This window comes from Podarcis melisellensis (genome assembly GCF_964234715.1).
Source record: "Podarcis melisellensis genome assembly, chromosome: 13".
NCBI classification, from domain to species: domain Eukaryota; kingdom Metazoa; phylum Chordata; class Lepidosauria; order Squamata; family Lacertidae; genus Podarcis; species Podarcis melisellensis.
Genome location: NC_138545.1, coordinates 21616584 through 21634574, shown reverse-complemented (window position 1 = coordinate 21634574; position 17991 = coordinate 21616584). Strand labels below are relative to the sequence as shown.

The following is a 17991-nucleotide window of genomic DNA, read 5'->3' as shown; positions in this document are numbered from 1 at the left end:
GGTGGCAGGTGGTGGTTGGCTGAGGGCAGGCTGAGGTTAAGGGGGGGAATGCCATTCACCCCAATGGACCAGCCCCTCTGCTGAAATCCCAATGCTCTTTCCTGAAGGATCTATTACATGGCTGTTCCCGGAGAAGAGGGGCTGACTGTTAATCCACTCTGGAAATTGTAGAGTGGATAGAAGTGGCAGTAGGAGTGTACAGTAGTAGTAGTACTAGTGTACTAGCAGTGGTAGTGGCAGTAGTAGTGCAGCAGTGCTAGTAGTAGCAGTTGCAGTAGTAGTAATGGTGTAGTAGTAGTAGTTGTGTAGTGTAGTAGTAGTAAAGGTACCCCTGACCGTTAGGTCCAGTCACGGATGACTCTGAGGTTGCGGCACTCATCTCGCTCTATAGGCCAAGGGAGCCGGAATTTTGTCCGCAGACAGCTTCCGGGTCATGTGGCCAGCATGACCAAGCCGTTTCTGGCGAACCAGAGCAGTGCACGGAAACGCTGTTTACCTTCCCGCTGGAGCGGTACCTATTTATCTACTTGCACTTGACATGCTTTCGAAATGCTAGCTGGGCAGGAGCTGGGACCAAACAACAGGAGCTCACTCTGTCGCGGGGATTCGAACCGGGACCTTCTGATCGGCAAGACCTAGGCTCTGTGGTTTGGAACACAGCGCCACCCATGTGTCCTTAGTAGTAGTAATAGTAATAATAATAATCTAGACTCCTCATGAAAACTGATTTAACACTGGTTTAGCTAACACAGCTTCCTTAAAATCAACCTGGGAACTGTTGCTCAATGAGAGTACTGAATGCCTGAGAATTGTAGGAATGGGGCAGAAATTTGATTTAGCTTGCCTTTTAATGAAAAGCTACCTAACTGGCATTTCTTGGACCAATACGCAAACCAAAACACAGCTGCCCTTTGAAACTGTGTGATGCAATTCGCCAGCCAAACTATGTGTGCAAAAATGCTTATGTTGAGGGAAATGCACATAAAATGCATATATTAATTAAAATAACAGACAAATATGTGTTATTAGGGGGGAATTGCGCTCTGTGTGTGTGTGTGTGTGTGTGCCAAAACCACATACAAAAATATGCTAATTAGGAGAAATTCATCCTAAAAATGCTGATAAATTTTGATGAGTTTGGGTTTTTTTAATTGCTAATTGTTGCAGAAATGTGGGGATTTGAATTTGAGACTGGGAAAATGAGAAACAGAGAAACCAGAACGGACAGGTTCACTCATCCATATATGGGAGCCATGACATGTAAATCAGTATGAATGTGGCTTAAGTGTGTTGAGAGGGCTCCTCCAGAATGCACCTTTATTGAGCATTCATCATAATTCATGTGGGGCATTTATACATCATCCCATACTTTTCAGTTCATTTCCGGAAAAAAGAGATTATATGACATATTTGCATAGTGCTAACTAGCATTAATATCATTTATTTATTTTATTAACTTTCATTTGTTTCCCTTTAAAAAAGCCTTGTTTGAAGTTGGTGCCAGCCTGACAGTTTTGCTTGTTTTGAATGTACAGGTTCTGTTCATTTTATTTTGTAAGAAACAAAAATCTGCCCTTATTCCCTTATGGGGAACACAAGAGCCCTAATAGAGTCCTTTGTAGGTTCTCCATCAGTTGGAGAAAATAAGAGAGGCCAACCAGAGAATATTGGGAAGCAAAGCAGCTCGTAAGCCTGATCTTTATTGAACTGTTGCAACAGGGTGCTCCCCTCACACACAGGAAAGGAGGAGGACCCAGAACAAAAGTGTGCCCGCCCTTATATAGACATTTTAAGTTGCCCACCCTGGAGTCCAGGACCATCCACAGAAACATCATACATACATCACAGAAGGGGTGTAGCCCAAAACTACCCCCCCCAGATACATCATACCTACATCACAGAAGAGGCGGTCTACAACAGAAATCTGAGTGGATAGTTTATCTCTTGTCTGGCAGGTTACCTATTAATGGTCACTTGATTGGATTACCTGGGTAGCTTGGCCAGTCTTTTGTAATGATAAATACGGAGGAACTGAGCCAGGTCACAGGCTCACCCTATTCATACACAGACATACCCTTAAGACAGGATTTGTGAACAAAAAGACAATGGGGTGGCTTTTCCATTTTCCTCCGACCTATCAGAGAAATATTTGAGGTCAATATACACACATATATATATATATATGACATTATATTTTTTAGTTAAATTTTAATCATTTTTATTGTGCTGTGCTTCAGTCACTGTTACTCTGTGCTAGATAGATTATTTGAGTCCAAGACCTTTAAAAAAGTTAGGTTTCTCCAGCTTGTGGGGGGGCGTGGGGGAGTTTGGGGGGTTGTAAATGGAGAAATTGTGAATGCCTTGCGGCACCTGAAAAGATAACCAAATTATTTTTAACAGCATAAGCTTTTATGGGGTCCATTTAATCAAATGGTCTGTAGTCCAGTGATGAAAGCTTATTATGCCATAATACATTTGTTAAATCTTCAAGATGCCACCAGACATTGCTTTGTAGGGTGAGCTGCAGCAGACCCACAGGCCTGTCCCTCTGGAAATGGTTACAAAGGAAGAAACTGCACGCTTGTGTCTGAACAAAATGAAGCGTGATCTCCATGGGAGGATGATAAAACTACACGCTGAACGAATTTCCTGTGAGCAGCTTTAAAAAATCTCAGACGTGAATTATTATTATTATTATTATTATTATTATTATTATTATTATTATTTCTAATGCGTAGGGGTTTTATTTCGAAATACGTTTTCCTAAATTAGAGAAAAGTGGGGTCATCCCCCCAAAAAACCACTTTGGACACTGGTTCGGCTCCTATAAATCCACGACAAGAAGAAAATGACCATAAACTGCAGGAACATGCATCTGATTTGCGCCTTGATGAGCGGCGGGGGCGAGAGCTGGTCGTCCGAAGCGCGCAAAGGGTTAATGCCCTGGCGCCCACGTGGGGAGGGAGGAAGAGGAGGAGGCGCCTTCCTGCTCCGCCTTTTTGGGGGGAGGAGGGGGCACGGAAGAGAGAGAGAGGTTCGGGGTTGCAACACCCCCAAGTAGCCGCATCTGGTGCAAGGGGGCGGGAGAGGGAAGACCGGCTCTCCTCGCCGAAGGGTGAGTAGCAGCGGCCGGCCTCCCCATTTTGCAAAGCCACGTGCAAAGCGGGGGTGGGGGAGGAGAGGGCGGTGGGTGGGCTGGATTTGGAGGGGGGCGCTTTTCCTGCTCCCCCAAAATCCTAGGTAGATGTCACCGATTGGAAGGGGGGGTTGGTTGCTGGGAGCGCAGGGGAGAGCGAGCGGGGAGCGCAACATGAGCCATCGCTTTGCCCCTCCCACCCCCAGCCACATCAAAGAGGCAAAATGGCTGCATTCCCCTTGTCTCGGTTTCGGGGTGGCGGGGGGGGGCGAGTCTAGTGGGAGGGCTGGCAAATGCACCAGGGCCTCTCTCTGCCGCGATGGGGTGGAGAGGCAGGGGGAGCTGTGCGTAAGGGCGAAGGGATGGGCTCGGGGGCGGGGGAAAGGCCGGGCAATGAATGGTCAAGGTCCTTCTTTTTTGTTCTTGGGAAGGATGGTGGTCGCAGGGAGGTGGCCTTTTTCAGCCACATTGGGGGGGGGGAGACCCTTCTCCTGGGAGAAGGGAAGGGGTTAATCAGGGGAGGGCTAGGCAGAAATGTTTCTGGTAGGAGAAAGAGGACAGGAAGCTAAGATGTGGGTGGCTGGTGGGGGGGGAGAGGTGGAAAGTTGGGCCATCTGGGAAGGAAGGAGGTTTACTGCTAGAAAGATGGAGGTGGGGGGCTGTGTCTCTGCATCTGATGGTGGGGAGCGGAGTGCACCCCACTTTGCATAGGGGGTGTGGATGGCTGATTGCCTTACCCTGGTCTTTGGGAAGAGGTGGGAGCTTCCTGTTTAGTGGAAGCAACCTAACAAAAATGACAAGGAGACTGAATCACCACTTCAGCTCCCCTTCCCCCTTTTGGTGTTAGCACAGTAATCCTTTTGCCAATTAATTAATTAACAGATCAATCAAGTGCTTCGCCCTAATAGTGAACAAATAATTGAATGTCTGGTCTAAGTCCTTCTGTTAAAGTGAGCAGGGAGGTGGTAGTAGATCAACTATGTTCTCACCATTAGTAAACATGCTCATTTCCCCCAAGCGGCCCGGGCTCCTCCCCTCGCTGCCCCCCCCACTTCTGCTGCCAATCTGTGGCTTCCGTGGCATTAGTGTTCATTAGTCAGTGGCCCAGATGTGCAGGGACTGCTTGGATGACTTGCAGTGCAGTTTGGGAATCTTTTGGGCATAGAGTTAACTCCAAATATTTGTGCTTCAAGTCTGCTATTATAACTCCCAGGTGAAAAGTCTTTGAAGCTAATTTTGATTCTTCCCAGTGGTTCCAATACTTTGACTCATTTCTTAAAGTCTGCTATGAAGATTTGTCGGTGTGAATTTTGCAGTTGATACCCTTGGGAGGATGAGTGTCTATTTCTGTTTTTAAGAATGAAATCCTTTTATGTAGAAATTTGTATGTCCAAATGTGCATATGGAAGGTGCTCCTTTTGTAACATGTGCTTTGTTTTCCAAAAGATTATTAGTGCTGGTCTTGCTCCTGTTCATGTTTTGAAATTTTTAGGGGGGGCCGGGCAGATTTGGAAACATCTAGGTCAGACACGTCCAACTTCCAAGAGACTGCGATCTACTCCCACTATAAATAAACTGGCAGTGATCTACCCATTGGATTGGCCAGAGTTGTTGAGTTTTTTTGGGGGGGTGAGCCAAAGTTGTTGAGTTTTTTTCGGGGGGGGGGGTAGATTGCTCAGGATCACGCAATCAACCATGTTTGACCACAGACAACACGTGGTCGCCCAGTAGATTTCGATCAACCGGTTGGACATGCATGATCTAGATGAATCTTTTTAAAGAAATATTGAGGGAAGGAAATCTCCAGTGTTGAATGTAGTTACTTTAATTGAAAAGGTGCATATGCCATCATTCCATTTTGGAGTAAAAAACCCTGTTTTATCAAATTAATAATCACTTGAAGTTGGCTGTGTGAGGTTTGATGAAAATAGGTTGATGAACAGTGTTCAAAATTAGCCAGGCGCCAGGCACATTTTGCTATTGGCCACTTGCAACACAATCAGAATGAATTTCAGGAACCAAAATGCTTTTTTGTGCAGCCTGTGCAAGAGCAGCGAATGGTGTTATAGTTAATTGTATCTTGTCCTCACTTACCCCACCCCACTGCCCTGCTCACGGTTGTGAATAATATTCTTATGTTATGAATGGTCCCTGTCACCACTGAGAAAAAGAATTAGGAAAAGGGCAATATATATGTGGACTGTCACTGGACTTTTCTTCTTTAAGTTCTCAGAGTTCTTAACCTAACTCAACTAGCCAGATGAACTAGCCAGATGTTTAACTGATAATCACAGTCAGATAGTCATTTGAAAAAAATAAAACTTTAGATCCATCTTGCCCCAAAATGGCAAGTAGACATTCTGTTTTGATGGCTGTAGCCTTGGTTTAAGGAGCCATTTGGCGCCTAGCTTATACACCTGAGGATGAACAATACTTTTTCAACACTGGTGGGGGAAGGGGAAAGAAAGATTGCATTTGTTAAAATGAAAAAGTATGGTGAGAGGGTGGGAACATTTCCTAGTACTTGTCCTTTAGCTAATTGTAAATGTGGAAAGTTTCCATTTTTGTTGCTTTTTTTGGAAGTTAGAATTTGGTACATAGTCATCTGTAAGCACAATGTATCGATTGCTAGTATAAAGTTCCTACATTTCTGTACAACTTACTGTTGTTGCTTACGTTTGCTTAGTTTATTGAGCTGTGAGACTGACCACATGCAGAGGTGCGTCATAGTTAATAGGAGGGAATATTTGTGAATATTCTTAATGCTGAAGGATGATGGAGGCGTTTGTATTTGAGGTAGTTAAAAAATGTCAACAGGTGTCACCATCCTAAGGGGAGTAGAAGTGTGTGTGGTGGGCGGGGGAGTTCATCTGTGGCCTCATTTGCTTGTAACACTAAACCAAACCATGGCTAAACATGAATGAATGAGTGTGCAGGTACTTGGAGGAGAAATAGTGGCCATGTCTCCCTTCCAGTGGTCCTCCTCCTTCTGCACTATACAGAGCTAAGCCATGGTTTGGCTTAGTGTTACAGTAAACCCCAGTTCCCCCAGACCAGGCTTTCCCAAACTCGCCCTCCAGATGTTTTTGGCCTGCAACTCCCATGATCCCTAGCTAGCAGGACCAGTGGTCAGGGATGGTGGGAATTGTAGTCTCAAAACATCTGGAGGGCTGAGTTTGAGGAAGCTTGCTCCAGACTAACCATGGGCCAGTAAGCCAATAACAGACCTTTGGCTACAGCTTTTTGGAGCAAGACAAACCATGAGCCCTAGGTTTAGATGTAATGCTAAGTCACACCAAATGGGGTCTGTGTGATCATATGTGACCGAGGACTTAAAACAGAACTGCAAATAAATTTTGCATAATTTTGAAAATCGGGGGAAATCACCTGAGGTCAAACCCAGTACTCTGAAATTTTAATGTTTAATGGAGTGCAGACATTCCAGCCACTGTGCTATATTGGCTTAATAAGTGGCCTTGGTAAATTATTATCATTCTTTGTACCACCCTATCAGCACTGAGTATGGCACTGTACAAACAAATGGGAACTTGAGCCTCTGAAAGGAAGAGAGGGAGAGAAGCAGCACAAGCAGCAGAGCCATGAAGTCTGCTGCTTTCGTTGGGCAAGTAGCTAAATGGCAAAAGAATGGCACTTCCTGGCCTTGCTATAGCCTCTAGAGTGCTGCACCGTATTTCCAAGCTGGGAAAACACATTGTGTTGTGTTGTAGTAGATGTACTTGCCGTTCTCTTATCCATCTGGCCAGAAGACACAGAACCTGATCTACATGTTCAGAAAAACAGACCCTGCGAAGGCTGTCCCATTGTGGAATGCTGGGGGTGGAGGTGTTGCATGTTTGAATGCGCACCGTAATAAGAAATTCCCTAGGAACAGAACAGAAAAGGCTGGGCTAGAATAACTCTTCTGTCTAACATTCCAGTATCCAGGGACATGGTGTTTTCGGCCTTGGGGAATCACTCCATAGTATGATCTCCTACCTGCCTCTTGAAGAGTTGCAGTATGTGGGCTGGGTGAAGATTCTAAATGTGCAGGATGGCTCAGACTGAGAGAGCCATGAGTGAAGCAGAGAGACAGTGGCTGTGTATCTCTCTTCTGGAATCAAACTGGCAGGAGATTTTACTGATGGCCATCCTAACAATTTCTCCCTGGGCTTTTTGCAGTGGAGTTAGGGAAGATGTTCCTCAACACCTGCTGTTTTCCCCCTCAACTTCCCCCCTTCCTCTCCCCCCCCCCTTTTTAATGGACTGCAATGTTTCATTCATGAATCAGTTTCATTAATCAGTTATATGTTTTGAAGTAGCCCGCATTAGTGAAGTGGCAGATTACTATTATTATATGCAAAACTATATAATTATAAATACAAAAACTGGGCAGCTGGTACCTTCTTAGAAGGTACCTCTTCCCTCACACAAAGAAGGGAATATTTTACCTGAGATGCCCCCCCCCCGGCATGTGCATTGCATCACCTAAAAACAAAAGTATTTTGTTTTTCTTCAGAACTCTTGCTCTTATTCATATAACCAATTCAGGAAAATGACTTTCAATTGATTAAATGGCTCAGGTTTCTTAAAACTGGGTGATAGCCTTCCTTTTTTTCTTCCCCCACCCACTTTTAGGGAGACAACGCCCCTGTAAACACTTCCTAGTTTCCCGCCATGTTTGCGTGTGAGACTTGGGGCCTCGGTGGCCAGACCTCCGTCTACAACTGGGAGAAGTCGGTCTACCTTTTGGAAGACAAAATGGAGCCCGAGCAGGGATCGGGAGAGCTGGATCTCCATTTTAAAGTGCTGCTTGAGCAGGGGGTCTATCCGGAAATCACGATCGAGGAGGAGGAGGAAGAAGAGGAGGAGGAGCCAGAAGCGGAGGCGGAAGTCGTGGTGGAAGCAGAAGGAGAGGAAGAGCAGGAGGAGGAAGAGGAAGAAGTAGAGGGAGAAGAAGAGGAGGAGGAGGAAGAAGAAGAAGAAGAAGAGGATGAGGAGGAGGAAGAAGGAGGAGGAGAGGAGGAGGAAGATGATGAGGATGAGGAGAATCCAACGGGGCCGGTACGAGAGGCTGTGGGAGCAGAAGAAGGAGATGACTCCCTACTTGTGGTGTGCACTGGGACTGTGGAGGAACTTCTGGGCTTGGAAGTGCCACCCGCTGCTGAGCCAGAGGCCGTAGAAGAAGCCCCACAACCTCAGCGCTGGGAAGTCCAGTGGGAGGAGGTGTCTCAGGCCCCACGAGCTCCGCCTCCTGCAACTGTGCAGCCACCGCCACCAACGCAAGATGCTTCTCCAGCGACTGAGGCAGCACCCATAAACATTGAGTCGGGGGCCTTCTCTACTACGGCATTAGAGCCAGCAGAGAACCCTGCCTCCTCCCCGTGGACAGCTGCATACGCAGAGGAGAGCCAGCAAGAAACCCAGCCCAGTACCCCAGGCAACGCAGACCGAGGGAGCATCGGGAAGACGCGGACGTCCACCTCAGGAGTGGGTGGCTTCACCCTAGAGACGGCCCGCCGGCGTTTCCGGCAGTTCTGCTACCAAGAGACGGAGGGGCCGCGGAAGGCTTGCGGTCAGCTCTGGGAGCTTTGCAACCACTGGCTGAAGCCGAAGAACCGCACCAAGGAGCAGATTCTGGACGTCCTGATCCTGGAGCAGTTCCTGGCGGTCCTCCCTCCGGGGATTCGGAGCCGCGTGTGGGAATGCAGCCCGGACACTTGCGCACGGGCCGTGGCCCTGGCAGAGGAGTTCCTGTCGAAGCAGCAAGAGGCAGAGAGAGCAGAAGAGGAGGTGAGATGGTTTTCGTCCCCCACCCCCTTTCTCATCCCATACGCCACCCCCAAGGACAATCTTGTGGCTTGCGGATGGGACAAGTTTCTTTGTGAGGGCTGACCTGCTGAGATAGGCCCATAACTATGGCGGAGAAGGGAAGGAAATGGCGGTGGGGTGCTAGCAACGGATGGGGGGCAGGTGTGATGGGCATGTTTTGTCCTTGGGGCATGGGCTGCCTTTACAATGTTGTTATTGCTGTGGCTAATGGTTTATTTTGTTTATTTATACAAAAAGATTTATATAGCACTTGATAAGAAACACCTCAGCAGTTTGCATAAGATAATATATCTGTTTAAAGATGACATATTTGTTTTACAGCTAAGGCTCTCAATCAGCCTCACAAACATTTTAAAAAAGATATAAATAGTATAAAACTACTTAAAACAACAACAACAACAACAATTTTATTATTTGTACCCTGCCTGTCTGAACAGGTTGTCCAAGCTACTCTGTGTGTCGAATTTTTAGCCTTCTCAGAACTAGTCGTTACAGAGCAGTCATGGCTACCTCCAATAACAGCAGCCCTTGTGTCTTGTCTCTCTACTTCTCCTGATACTGCCTAGCAATACAAAATGGCAGCTATGACATCACGTTGTTCCAAGTATTCCCACTCGCCCCTAAGTAGCAGCCAGCAAAGTGGAACCAGAACAGGCCAAATTCAAACAGTGTTGATGTCACAACACAAGCCTTCTGTGGACAGAGGATGGACATGTTTTGTAGGGAGAGGGACTGCTGCTTTCTGAGGCACCCAGCAGATGTGTTCCTTAACAGCAGAGTAATCGCAAATAACTGGGATTCCAGGAGTATGGAATCAAGGTCAAAGGGTGTGAATGGCAGCACTATGTTTGTCCTGCTCTTGTTAACATAAAATGCGGCTGTCTTCTGCCTCCCTCCTTAGTGTCCCTCAGGGCTTGCCTTCCATTTGGTCATGCAAGGCAGTTTACCTCAAGGAGTGGTGACTTTTGGGGCTACCATCAGGTATTTGGGGAGGCAAATTTTCCAGGGAATTCCCCCCTCCCCATTTTGCAAGTTGATTTGTAAACAATGAATGGGTGCCAGTTGCAAATAAATATTTGCAAGCGTGGCTGTTTAGAAGGTTTTTTTTAAAAATAGCTTTGTTTACCAAACACAAGTCAAATAAACATGCTAAATTAGATTGCTCTCTAGGGTATCGGGAAATTTTCTGATGCAAACTGGAATTTCTCCAACACAAATTGCTCTAATTTACAAAGGAAGATATCCCCCCCCCCCGTTTTAAATTTTCTGGAAAATCTGTGTTGCTGGGTGACACTAAAGAGAACAAATAGTCAATAGTTTTGTTTATTTTTATAGTTTTCCAGCTTGAGCTTTGTGTGTGAGGCACCAAAATACATTGAATCATCTCTGAAGTCTCACGTCTCTTTATTCCTTCCTCTGGCCATTAAGACTCCTCTTATTTTCAGGACCTCAAGGCAGCCTCTACAAACCGAGCTCTCAATTCAGAGCTGCGCCTCTTATCTCTTATTCCCAGCTTTCCCTCTTCAGTCCTCCTGGTCTCCTACAAACACTGTTACGGCTGCCTACAAACCCCAGAGGACTTTTGCACCTGCCGCTCGCAGCGGATTCACCAAAATCCACACAAAGGCTTTTGGGAGTTGTAGTCCTGCAGCCCAGAAACAAAGGGTTTCCTCCTAGTAGTTGGCCATCTGCCATTCTCTACAAGCCAACACTGTGGGCAAGATGTCTACTCTCCCAGGCTGAGGCATATTGGGGGGAATGAAAAGAGCTGTTTGCTAAGGGAACCCCCCCCCCCCCGTTGCAGTCAGGAATTGTGACTCTGCCTCAGAAATGATGGATTTGCACCAGTCATTTGTGTGATTTGACAGAAGGGCACAACTGGCATAATTCTCTCTGTGTGTGCAGGTTTCCTGCAGGAAATCAAGAAGCAGATGGAGAGCACACAATAGGCAGAGTTTTGCCTTCCAATTCGTAGGATATGAAGCAAAGAAGCCCCAGCATTTTTCTCTACCCTTCCAGAGTTCTGGAATCTGCATGGCAATGAAATGCAGAATATGGACTTTAACATAGCATCTGTTAGCCCTAGCAAAAATTCCAGGATCTCAATTCTGGCTTGTTCTTTGTGTTCTCTGTGTGTATATTTATCGTGCTAATATTATTTTCTGAGCCACCTTGAGGGCGATGTATCGCGTTCAACTCTAGGCTAAGGAATATTGGTTCATGGAGTGGCTGTCCTATTGTCTCTAAAAACCATCCTAATGAAGCTGCCTTGGCGCATCCTAGGAGAGCACTTATAAAATCTACATTTCCAAAAGAGCTCATAAGGGTGGAATTGCAGCCAAGCTATGCTATCAGCGGAATCACATGTTACAATTTGCTGGGTTGTTAATCTTTAGACTGCTGGTAGGGGAATTCATATCTGAGTGAAATGCCTACCCCCAAATTTCCTGCTCTTCTCTGTACATTATTATTATTATTATTATTATTAAAATTTGTATACCATCCTTCATCTATAGAACTCAGGGCAGTTCACACCATAAAAATACAAATAATCTGGAGTATCCCCCTGCTTGCAGTGTAAAATGGTACAGTCTAGTAAGAACTGTACCATAGAGTTTTGCTTTTCGTGCAGCTCTTAATGAATCAAGGCAGAGCTAAAAACATTATTAAAGCCAAACCGTAGTCCATGGGATGGCAGCTGGATTTAGTTGCTTTCCTCCCCCCCCCCCCCAAAAAAAAACAATTAATATTACGGTCGTACCTTGGTTTTCGAACAGCTTAGTTCTCGAACGTTTTGGCTCCCGAACGCTGCAAACCTGGAAGTGACTGTTCTGGTGCGCAAACTATTTTTGGAAGCCGAATGTCCGACGGGGCTTCTGTGGCTTCTGATTGTCTGCAGGAGTTTCCTGAAGCGAATCGGAAGCCACACTTTGGTTTTTGAACATTTTGGGAGTCGAATGGACTTCCGGAACGGATTCCATTTGACTTCTAAGGTACGACTGTACTGATTTATTAACCACTTTCTAAACAACCATCTCAAGGTGATATACACTACAGATTATTAAAAATGGTGAATTAAAAACCATACAAAACAGACACTTGTGGCAAAGACCCACTTAGCCAGCTGGGAAACAAAGATGTCTTCAGGTGTTTCTGGAAAGTCCCGCTAGTGAGCACCTGTCTTACCTGGACAGGAATTCTGTTTAGGCACCCATGCTAAATGCCCTACTTTTTTGTCCGTTCATTTGTTCAGCTAGTTTAACATTAAACAGTCTTTGATCAATCTTTTTGTCAAATGTGTCTCTCTGCTTATTTCAGGATTCAGACCTATTTGAGGAGGTGGTTGTGAATTTCCCTGATGATGACCAAGCCTTGTCAGATGCCGAGCAGGGAGATGCATGCATGGAGGCCGAGCAGAGGGGCGATGTGGATATCTGTTTGCTGGGTAAGAAGCCTCTCTTCCTTGTGCTTAGCTCAGGCTTCCTCAGCCTCGACCCTCTAGATGTTTTGAGACTACAATTCCCATCATCCCTGACCACTGCTCCTGCTTGCTAGGGATCATGGGAGTTGTAGGCCGAGATTGAGGAAGCCCGGCTTAGCTCCTTGACCTACTTCTCTTCGGTACACAAATGCCTTTATCTATTATGTATGCCAAGGGTGTTGTTGAACTGCAGCTTCCATCATACCTGACTATTCATTATACCCGACTGCTGACCTTGCTGGCTGGGGCTAATTGGAGTTCACAACTTCTTGAAAGCCACAAACTCCCCACCCTTGAGCTAAACATTTATTCTCACCATATTTTCAAGGTTAGGGTGATGGCTAACATCACACCCAGATGGTTGAGATTATCCTCCAAACTATGGCTTGGATTATCAGACGTAAGTCTCCTCCCTCCCTCCTTTGTGAGTTTAATTTCACTCTCTAGTTTCATACAAACCACTTTGCTGTGTCACCCAAATCATCCAAACCGGTTTGTGCAAACCATTGGGCTGCTGCCTGCCAGAACTGAAAACTGTAGTTTGAAGTGAGTTTCTGGTTCGAGCAAGTTTGTTGTTAGACCTTCCTACCTGATCTAGGTCTTTGGGCCTTAATTGAACTCCAGTAAAGTTTTTTTAGTAGCCCACGGACCTTCAAATTCCAAAAACAAATATATGATTCTATACAACTGGTAGAAAAGAAACACAAAAGATACGAGAAAGCATGCTAACAGCACACTTTTCAGTGCTAGATGTTTAAACAAACGTCAACATTGAAAGTAGGACCCCACAGCAATTCTTGGAAAGCTGCATATGGATCTCTATAGCTTTTGCACATTTTGCAACTGGTTCACTTCTATGAAGCTGTGTATCTACAACCAGAAAGATTGTATTATATAACACTTGAAAACCTTTCTGGGAAGGAAACAGCCTAGGGACAAATAAGTCTGGGTCTTTTTGTTTCTGTAAAAATGACACAGTAGTAACACGTGAAGTATACTTTCTACGTGAAAGTGAGAGCCAGCTTGGTGTAGTGGTTAAGAGCGGTAGACTCGTAAGCTGGTTAACCGGGTTCGCTTCCCCGCTCCTCCACATGCAGCTGCTGGGTGACCTTGGGCCAGTCACACTTCTCTGAAGTCTCTCAGCCCCACTCACCTCACAGAGTGTGTGTTGTGGGGGAGGAAGGGAAAAGAGAGTGTTAGCCGCTTTGAGACTCCTTAGGGTAGTGATAAAGCGGGATATCAAATCCAGACTCTTCTCTACTTTTCACGGCCATACAGACGAACACAGTTCTCAAGGTCCCTTGCCTCAGGTGCATTAGAGATCCTCTCCAGGTGTCAGTCTGTACTGTAGACCTGTTTCAATGAATTTCTTTTGTAGTTCTGGGGCACTTGTGGGATGGAGTTAAATGTATCCAGATGAAGGCATATCAGTACTCTGTCCAAAACATCCTGTTATACTGTGTGGATGCGTGTGACGGAGGGCATGTCACAGTCGGACCTGACTTGTTTCTTTCCCTGCCCAGGTTCTTCTGACACCGAAGCAACGTGGGATTCTTCAGCCGATGAAGGAGGCTCAGGTGGGTCCTGCAGGTGGAAAGCAGCATCTTAGAAGATGCATTTTCTAATGTTGGAGAGAGAAGGGGAAACGTCTCTTCCAAGGTGGTGCTTGCAGTGAAAACATACAAATCATGTTGAAGCAATTAGCATTATTTATCTATCCTCTTTTCCCCTCTTTTTTGTATGCTGACTTAATCCAGTTACAGGGCAATCTTATTCATGTTTGCTCTGAAGTAAATCCCGCTGTACAGTCGTACCTTGGTTTTCGAACGCCTTGGTACGTGTACGTTTTGGCTTCCGAGCACCGCAAACCCAGAAGTAAATGTTCCAGTTTGTAAACGTTCTTTGGAACCCGAACATCTGACGTTGCTTCTGCGGCATCTGATTGAGTGCAGGAAGCCCCTGCAGTCAATTGGAAGCCGCGCCTTGGTTTTTGAATGTTCCGGAATGGATTAAGAACCAAGGTGCGATGGTATTCAGTGGGACTTGCTGCCAGATAATAGTGAACAGAACTGCAGGGCTTAAACCTCTATCTAAAACACATGCATTGATCAACTATTGTTGCTTTAATTGAGTGACAGCTCTAGAATTCATACCTATGAAATTTGTGAATTTTCTCTTGCCTTCCCCCCACCACCACCACCCAAACCAGGTGCCAGGACTCCCAGCAGAGCAGACCCCCAGTTTGAATTTGGAGAAAGGCTCAACGGGATGGTGCAACACCTGAACCCAAAGCGGATCCGAGTGAGAGAGAAACGCCACCCCTGCATTGAGTGCGGGAAGCGGTTCCGGTGCCAATCCGAGCTGGCCTTGCACCAGAAAGTTCACACCAGGCCAAAGTCCTACCACTGTGCCGAGTGCGGGAAGCAGTTTGGTCGTTCCTCGCACCTCACCAGGCACCAGAAGACGCACATGGGCGAGGAGTGCCACCTTTGCACGGAGTGTGGCAAGAGGTTCCGGTGGTCAACGGAGCTCGCCATCCACCAGAGGATCCATGCAGGCGAACAGCCGCACTACGGCATGGACTCTGAGGCGCTGTTTCAGTGGCCGCCGGAATTCACGATGCACCAGAGCCTTTTCACAGGCGAGAAGACCCCTCCGGCTGCCGACTACGCCAAGCCGCACACCGTCAAGAAGCCCCACCTCTGCCCCGAGTGCGGGAAAGGGTTCCGGTGGCCGTCGGAGCTGGCCACACACCAGAAAACCCACAACAAAAACAAACACTACCTCTGCGCCGAGTGCGGGAAAGGGTTCCAGTGGCCGTCGGAGCTGGCAGCGCACCAGAGAATGCACACCGGCGACAACTCCCCGCTGGCCGCCGACTGCAGGAACGGCAACGGCCAGCTGCCCCCTCTGGGCGCCTACCTGGGAGGCCACGTGGCTGAGAAGCGCCACGTCTGCGGGGAGTGCGGCAAGGCGTTCCGGTGGCCGTCCGAACTTGCCACGCACCAGAGAATCCACACAGGGGAGAAGCGCTATTTCTGCACCGAGTGCGGCAAAGGGTTCATCTGGCCGTCGGAGCTGGCCGCCCACCAGCGAACCCACACCGAGAAGGAGTCCTACCAGTGCATGGAGTGCGGGAAGATATTCCACGACCTGTACGGGCTCACCAGGCACCAGAAGACCCACCTGGGGAGCAAGGTCTACCCCTGCGCCGAGTGCGGGAAAACGTTCACCCGGCAGTCTCACCTGACCCGCCACCGGATCACGCACACTGGGGAGAGGCCCTACCCATGCGTCGAGTGCGGGAAGAGGTTCGGCCGGCAGTCTCACTTGACGCGCCACCTGAGAATCCACACCGGGGAGAGACCGTATCAGTGTGGGGAGTGTGGGGTGAGGTTCCGGCGAAGGCACAGCATGATCTACCACCAGAGGATCCACTTGAGAGAGTCCAACGGGGGAGCGGACCTGCCAAACATGCCTGACATGGAGAACCTTGATGATGACCTCCAGAGCCCCATCCATGTAACAATCTGAAATTTGGATGCTAGGCGGTTAGGGGAGGAACCTTTGGATGGGTGAGTGGGACAATGTTCACAGGATCTGGCTGCCCGAGTCCTTTCCACGCAGAGCTGAACGGAGAAAGGTTGCCGCTCGGTGTGGCTGCCCCACCTGGTCAGAGACACAAGTGCCTCAGAGCTCCTTGTGGTGCAGCAGTGGACAGCCAGCCTTGTTGGATCACGTTGCAAAGGATTCTGGGACAGGGATGCCCACACACCCATCTCTGATCATGTGCTATTTTCCTGTTGCCCAAAATTTGGGGCAACTGTTTGGGACATTTCTGCGGGCAGGTTCGGCTCCGCTACTCTAACTCTAGATTTTGCCCCCATGTAGCATTTACAGGGAGCACTTAAAACCTGTGGGGAGGTGGGGGGGGAGTCTCCCTTGCTACCTGCAGCAGCTAGAACACTACTGTCCATTTCCTGAATCATGTGGCAGAAGCCTTCCTCCCTGCTTCTCCCAACTAGTTCTGTTTGACTGCTTTGCCACACACAGTGAGTTGAATCAGTGGGTCCACACCATGAGAGGACTGTGAAGGGTGACTTTGCATGCTGTGGAGCCAAAGGATGGCTTGGTGTCTGCGTGGCACAAGGCGCCTTTGTTTTCCAAGCGTTCCATGTGCAAAAGGGAGAGAATTTGGGCAAGCTCTGCTTCTCTGGTTGTAGCACTGCAACACTAGGGAAAACAGCACCTTCCCTGATTCCCCCCCAGAGCCTGGTTCTGGATGAAATCTTGCAAATTCCCAATAACAGTTTCTCTTTCCTTCCAGCTTCCCCTCCCTTATGGAAAGAATCCGACTAATAAATCTGATTCTTAAAAGAGCCTGAAGCAGGAGTGATCCTTCCTTGTCATCAGCGGTACTTTTCCAGAGCTGGCCCAAGACACTTTGCTGCCTGAGGCAAGAGACAAGGCCTCCCATGCCAGTTAGGCTGGAGGTTGCATCTTGCTCCAGCACTGGCAACAGGACAGCATCCTGCATGCCTGAGGGCAGCAGGTTAGCTTGGGCGTGCGGCACACAGCGCTGCCTCCTCCCCACCCCTCTTTATCCGCCACCTGAGGAAGTTGTGTCACGCTGCCTAACAGCAGGGCTGGCTGTGTAACTTTTCCCCTCCAGAGCACTTTTTGCTAGGCACTTCTATTTCCTCCTTCCCTTTCCTTCTTGGAAATCAAGGGGGGCAAGGTTTCCTTCTTAGGGGACGGGGGCTGTTTTACAGCCTTATATAAGTGGCTGTTTTCAAGAGGTTTCAGCAGAAAATCAGTACAGCCAGCCTGGATTAAATGCTGGAGAGGAAGACAAAGGCATCTTGATCTATGTTAAATAGGGCTTTTACTCCTCAGTAAGTGCATTTGGGATTGCAGCCTAAGAAAGCAGATCTTTGGAGATGAACAGGGAGGAATTGGGGTGTGCCCAGCCTTGCTGCCTTTTCTGAGCAGGGAGGGACATTTTGAGCTTGAACTTGGCTCTGCCTCACAAATAACCCCACAACGGTTGGAATCTAGGAGAAGACCCGTGTCCCATTCTAGGCTTCAGATTCTCTCTTTGTTGACCCTTGGTGAAGGAAAGAGGAAAGTGTATTCCTGCCCTGGCACACCCCTCCCACCCACCCCCCCACAAAAAACTTTAGCTGCATTTCTTCTTTTCCTCTTTTGGATCCACATTTGAGACTCTGAACCTCCTAAAGGAGCAAGAACGAACTCATTTTTGGAAATAACTTAAAAATAAATGGTTTCTACAAACGGCTTCTTGTGTGCAATTTTCTGTCTTGTGGAGGGAGCAGCATCAGGTTTTTTTCCACCTCAGAATCCAGACTTACAGTTAGCACAAGATTTCTTATAAAAATCACTAATAGGATTCTGAGCAGCAGGTAGGGAAATCTTTCAGCTAGAGGACTGCGTGCTGGTGGGGGTGGGCCAGAGTTAAAAGTGTGAAGAGCAATAAATATGAATTCTATCTTTGTATGGTCGGCTAGTTTCTGCCCTGGCACTC

The 17991-nt window shown here is 47.5% G+C and overlaps 1 protein-coding gene across 1 annotated transcript; it reads left to right on the top strand.

Annotated features, from left to right (window-relative positions):
- The first annotated feature begins 2990 nt into the window (after positions 1 to 2990).
- On the top strand, positions 2991 to 17745 carry LOC309355044 (uncharacterized protein). Its single transcript, XM_081885427.1, has 5 exons — positions 2991 to 3115; positions 7772 to 8926; positions 12284 to 12410; positions 13970 to 14023; positions 14656 to 17745. The coding sequence occupies exons 2-5, from the start codon at positions 7811 to 7813 to the stop codon at positions 15978 to 15980; spliced, it is 2622 nt and encodes an 873-aa protein (XP_081741553.1). The 5' UTR covers positions 2991 to 3115; positions 7772 to 7810; the 3' UTR covers positions 15981 to 17745.
- Positions 17746 to 17991: the final 246 nt, after the last annotated feature.

What these genes read in the sequence shown, in the direction of transcription:
- LOC309355044 (XM_081885427.1), top strand. Translation starts at nt 7,811, where the DNA reads ATGTTTGCGTGTGAGACTTGGGGCCTCGGTGGCCAGACCTCCGTCTAC. An exon ending in CAGAGAGAGCAGAAGAGGAG is followed by an intron (nt 8,927 to 12,283) that starts GTGAGATGGTTT and finishes TGCTTATTTCAG; the next exon opens with GATTCAGACCTATTTGAGGA. An exon ending in AGCCGATGAAGGAGGCTCAG is followed by an intron (nt 14,024 to 14,655) that starts GTGGGTCCTGCA and finishes CACCCAAACCAG; the next exon opens with GTGCCAGGACTCCCAGCAGA.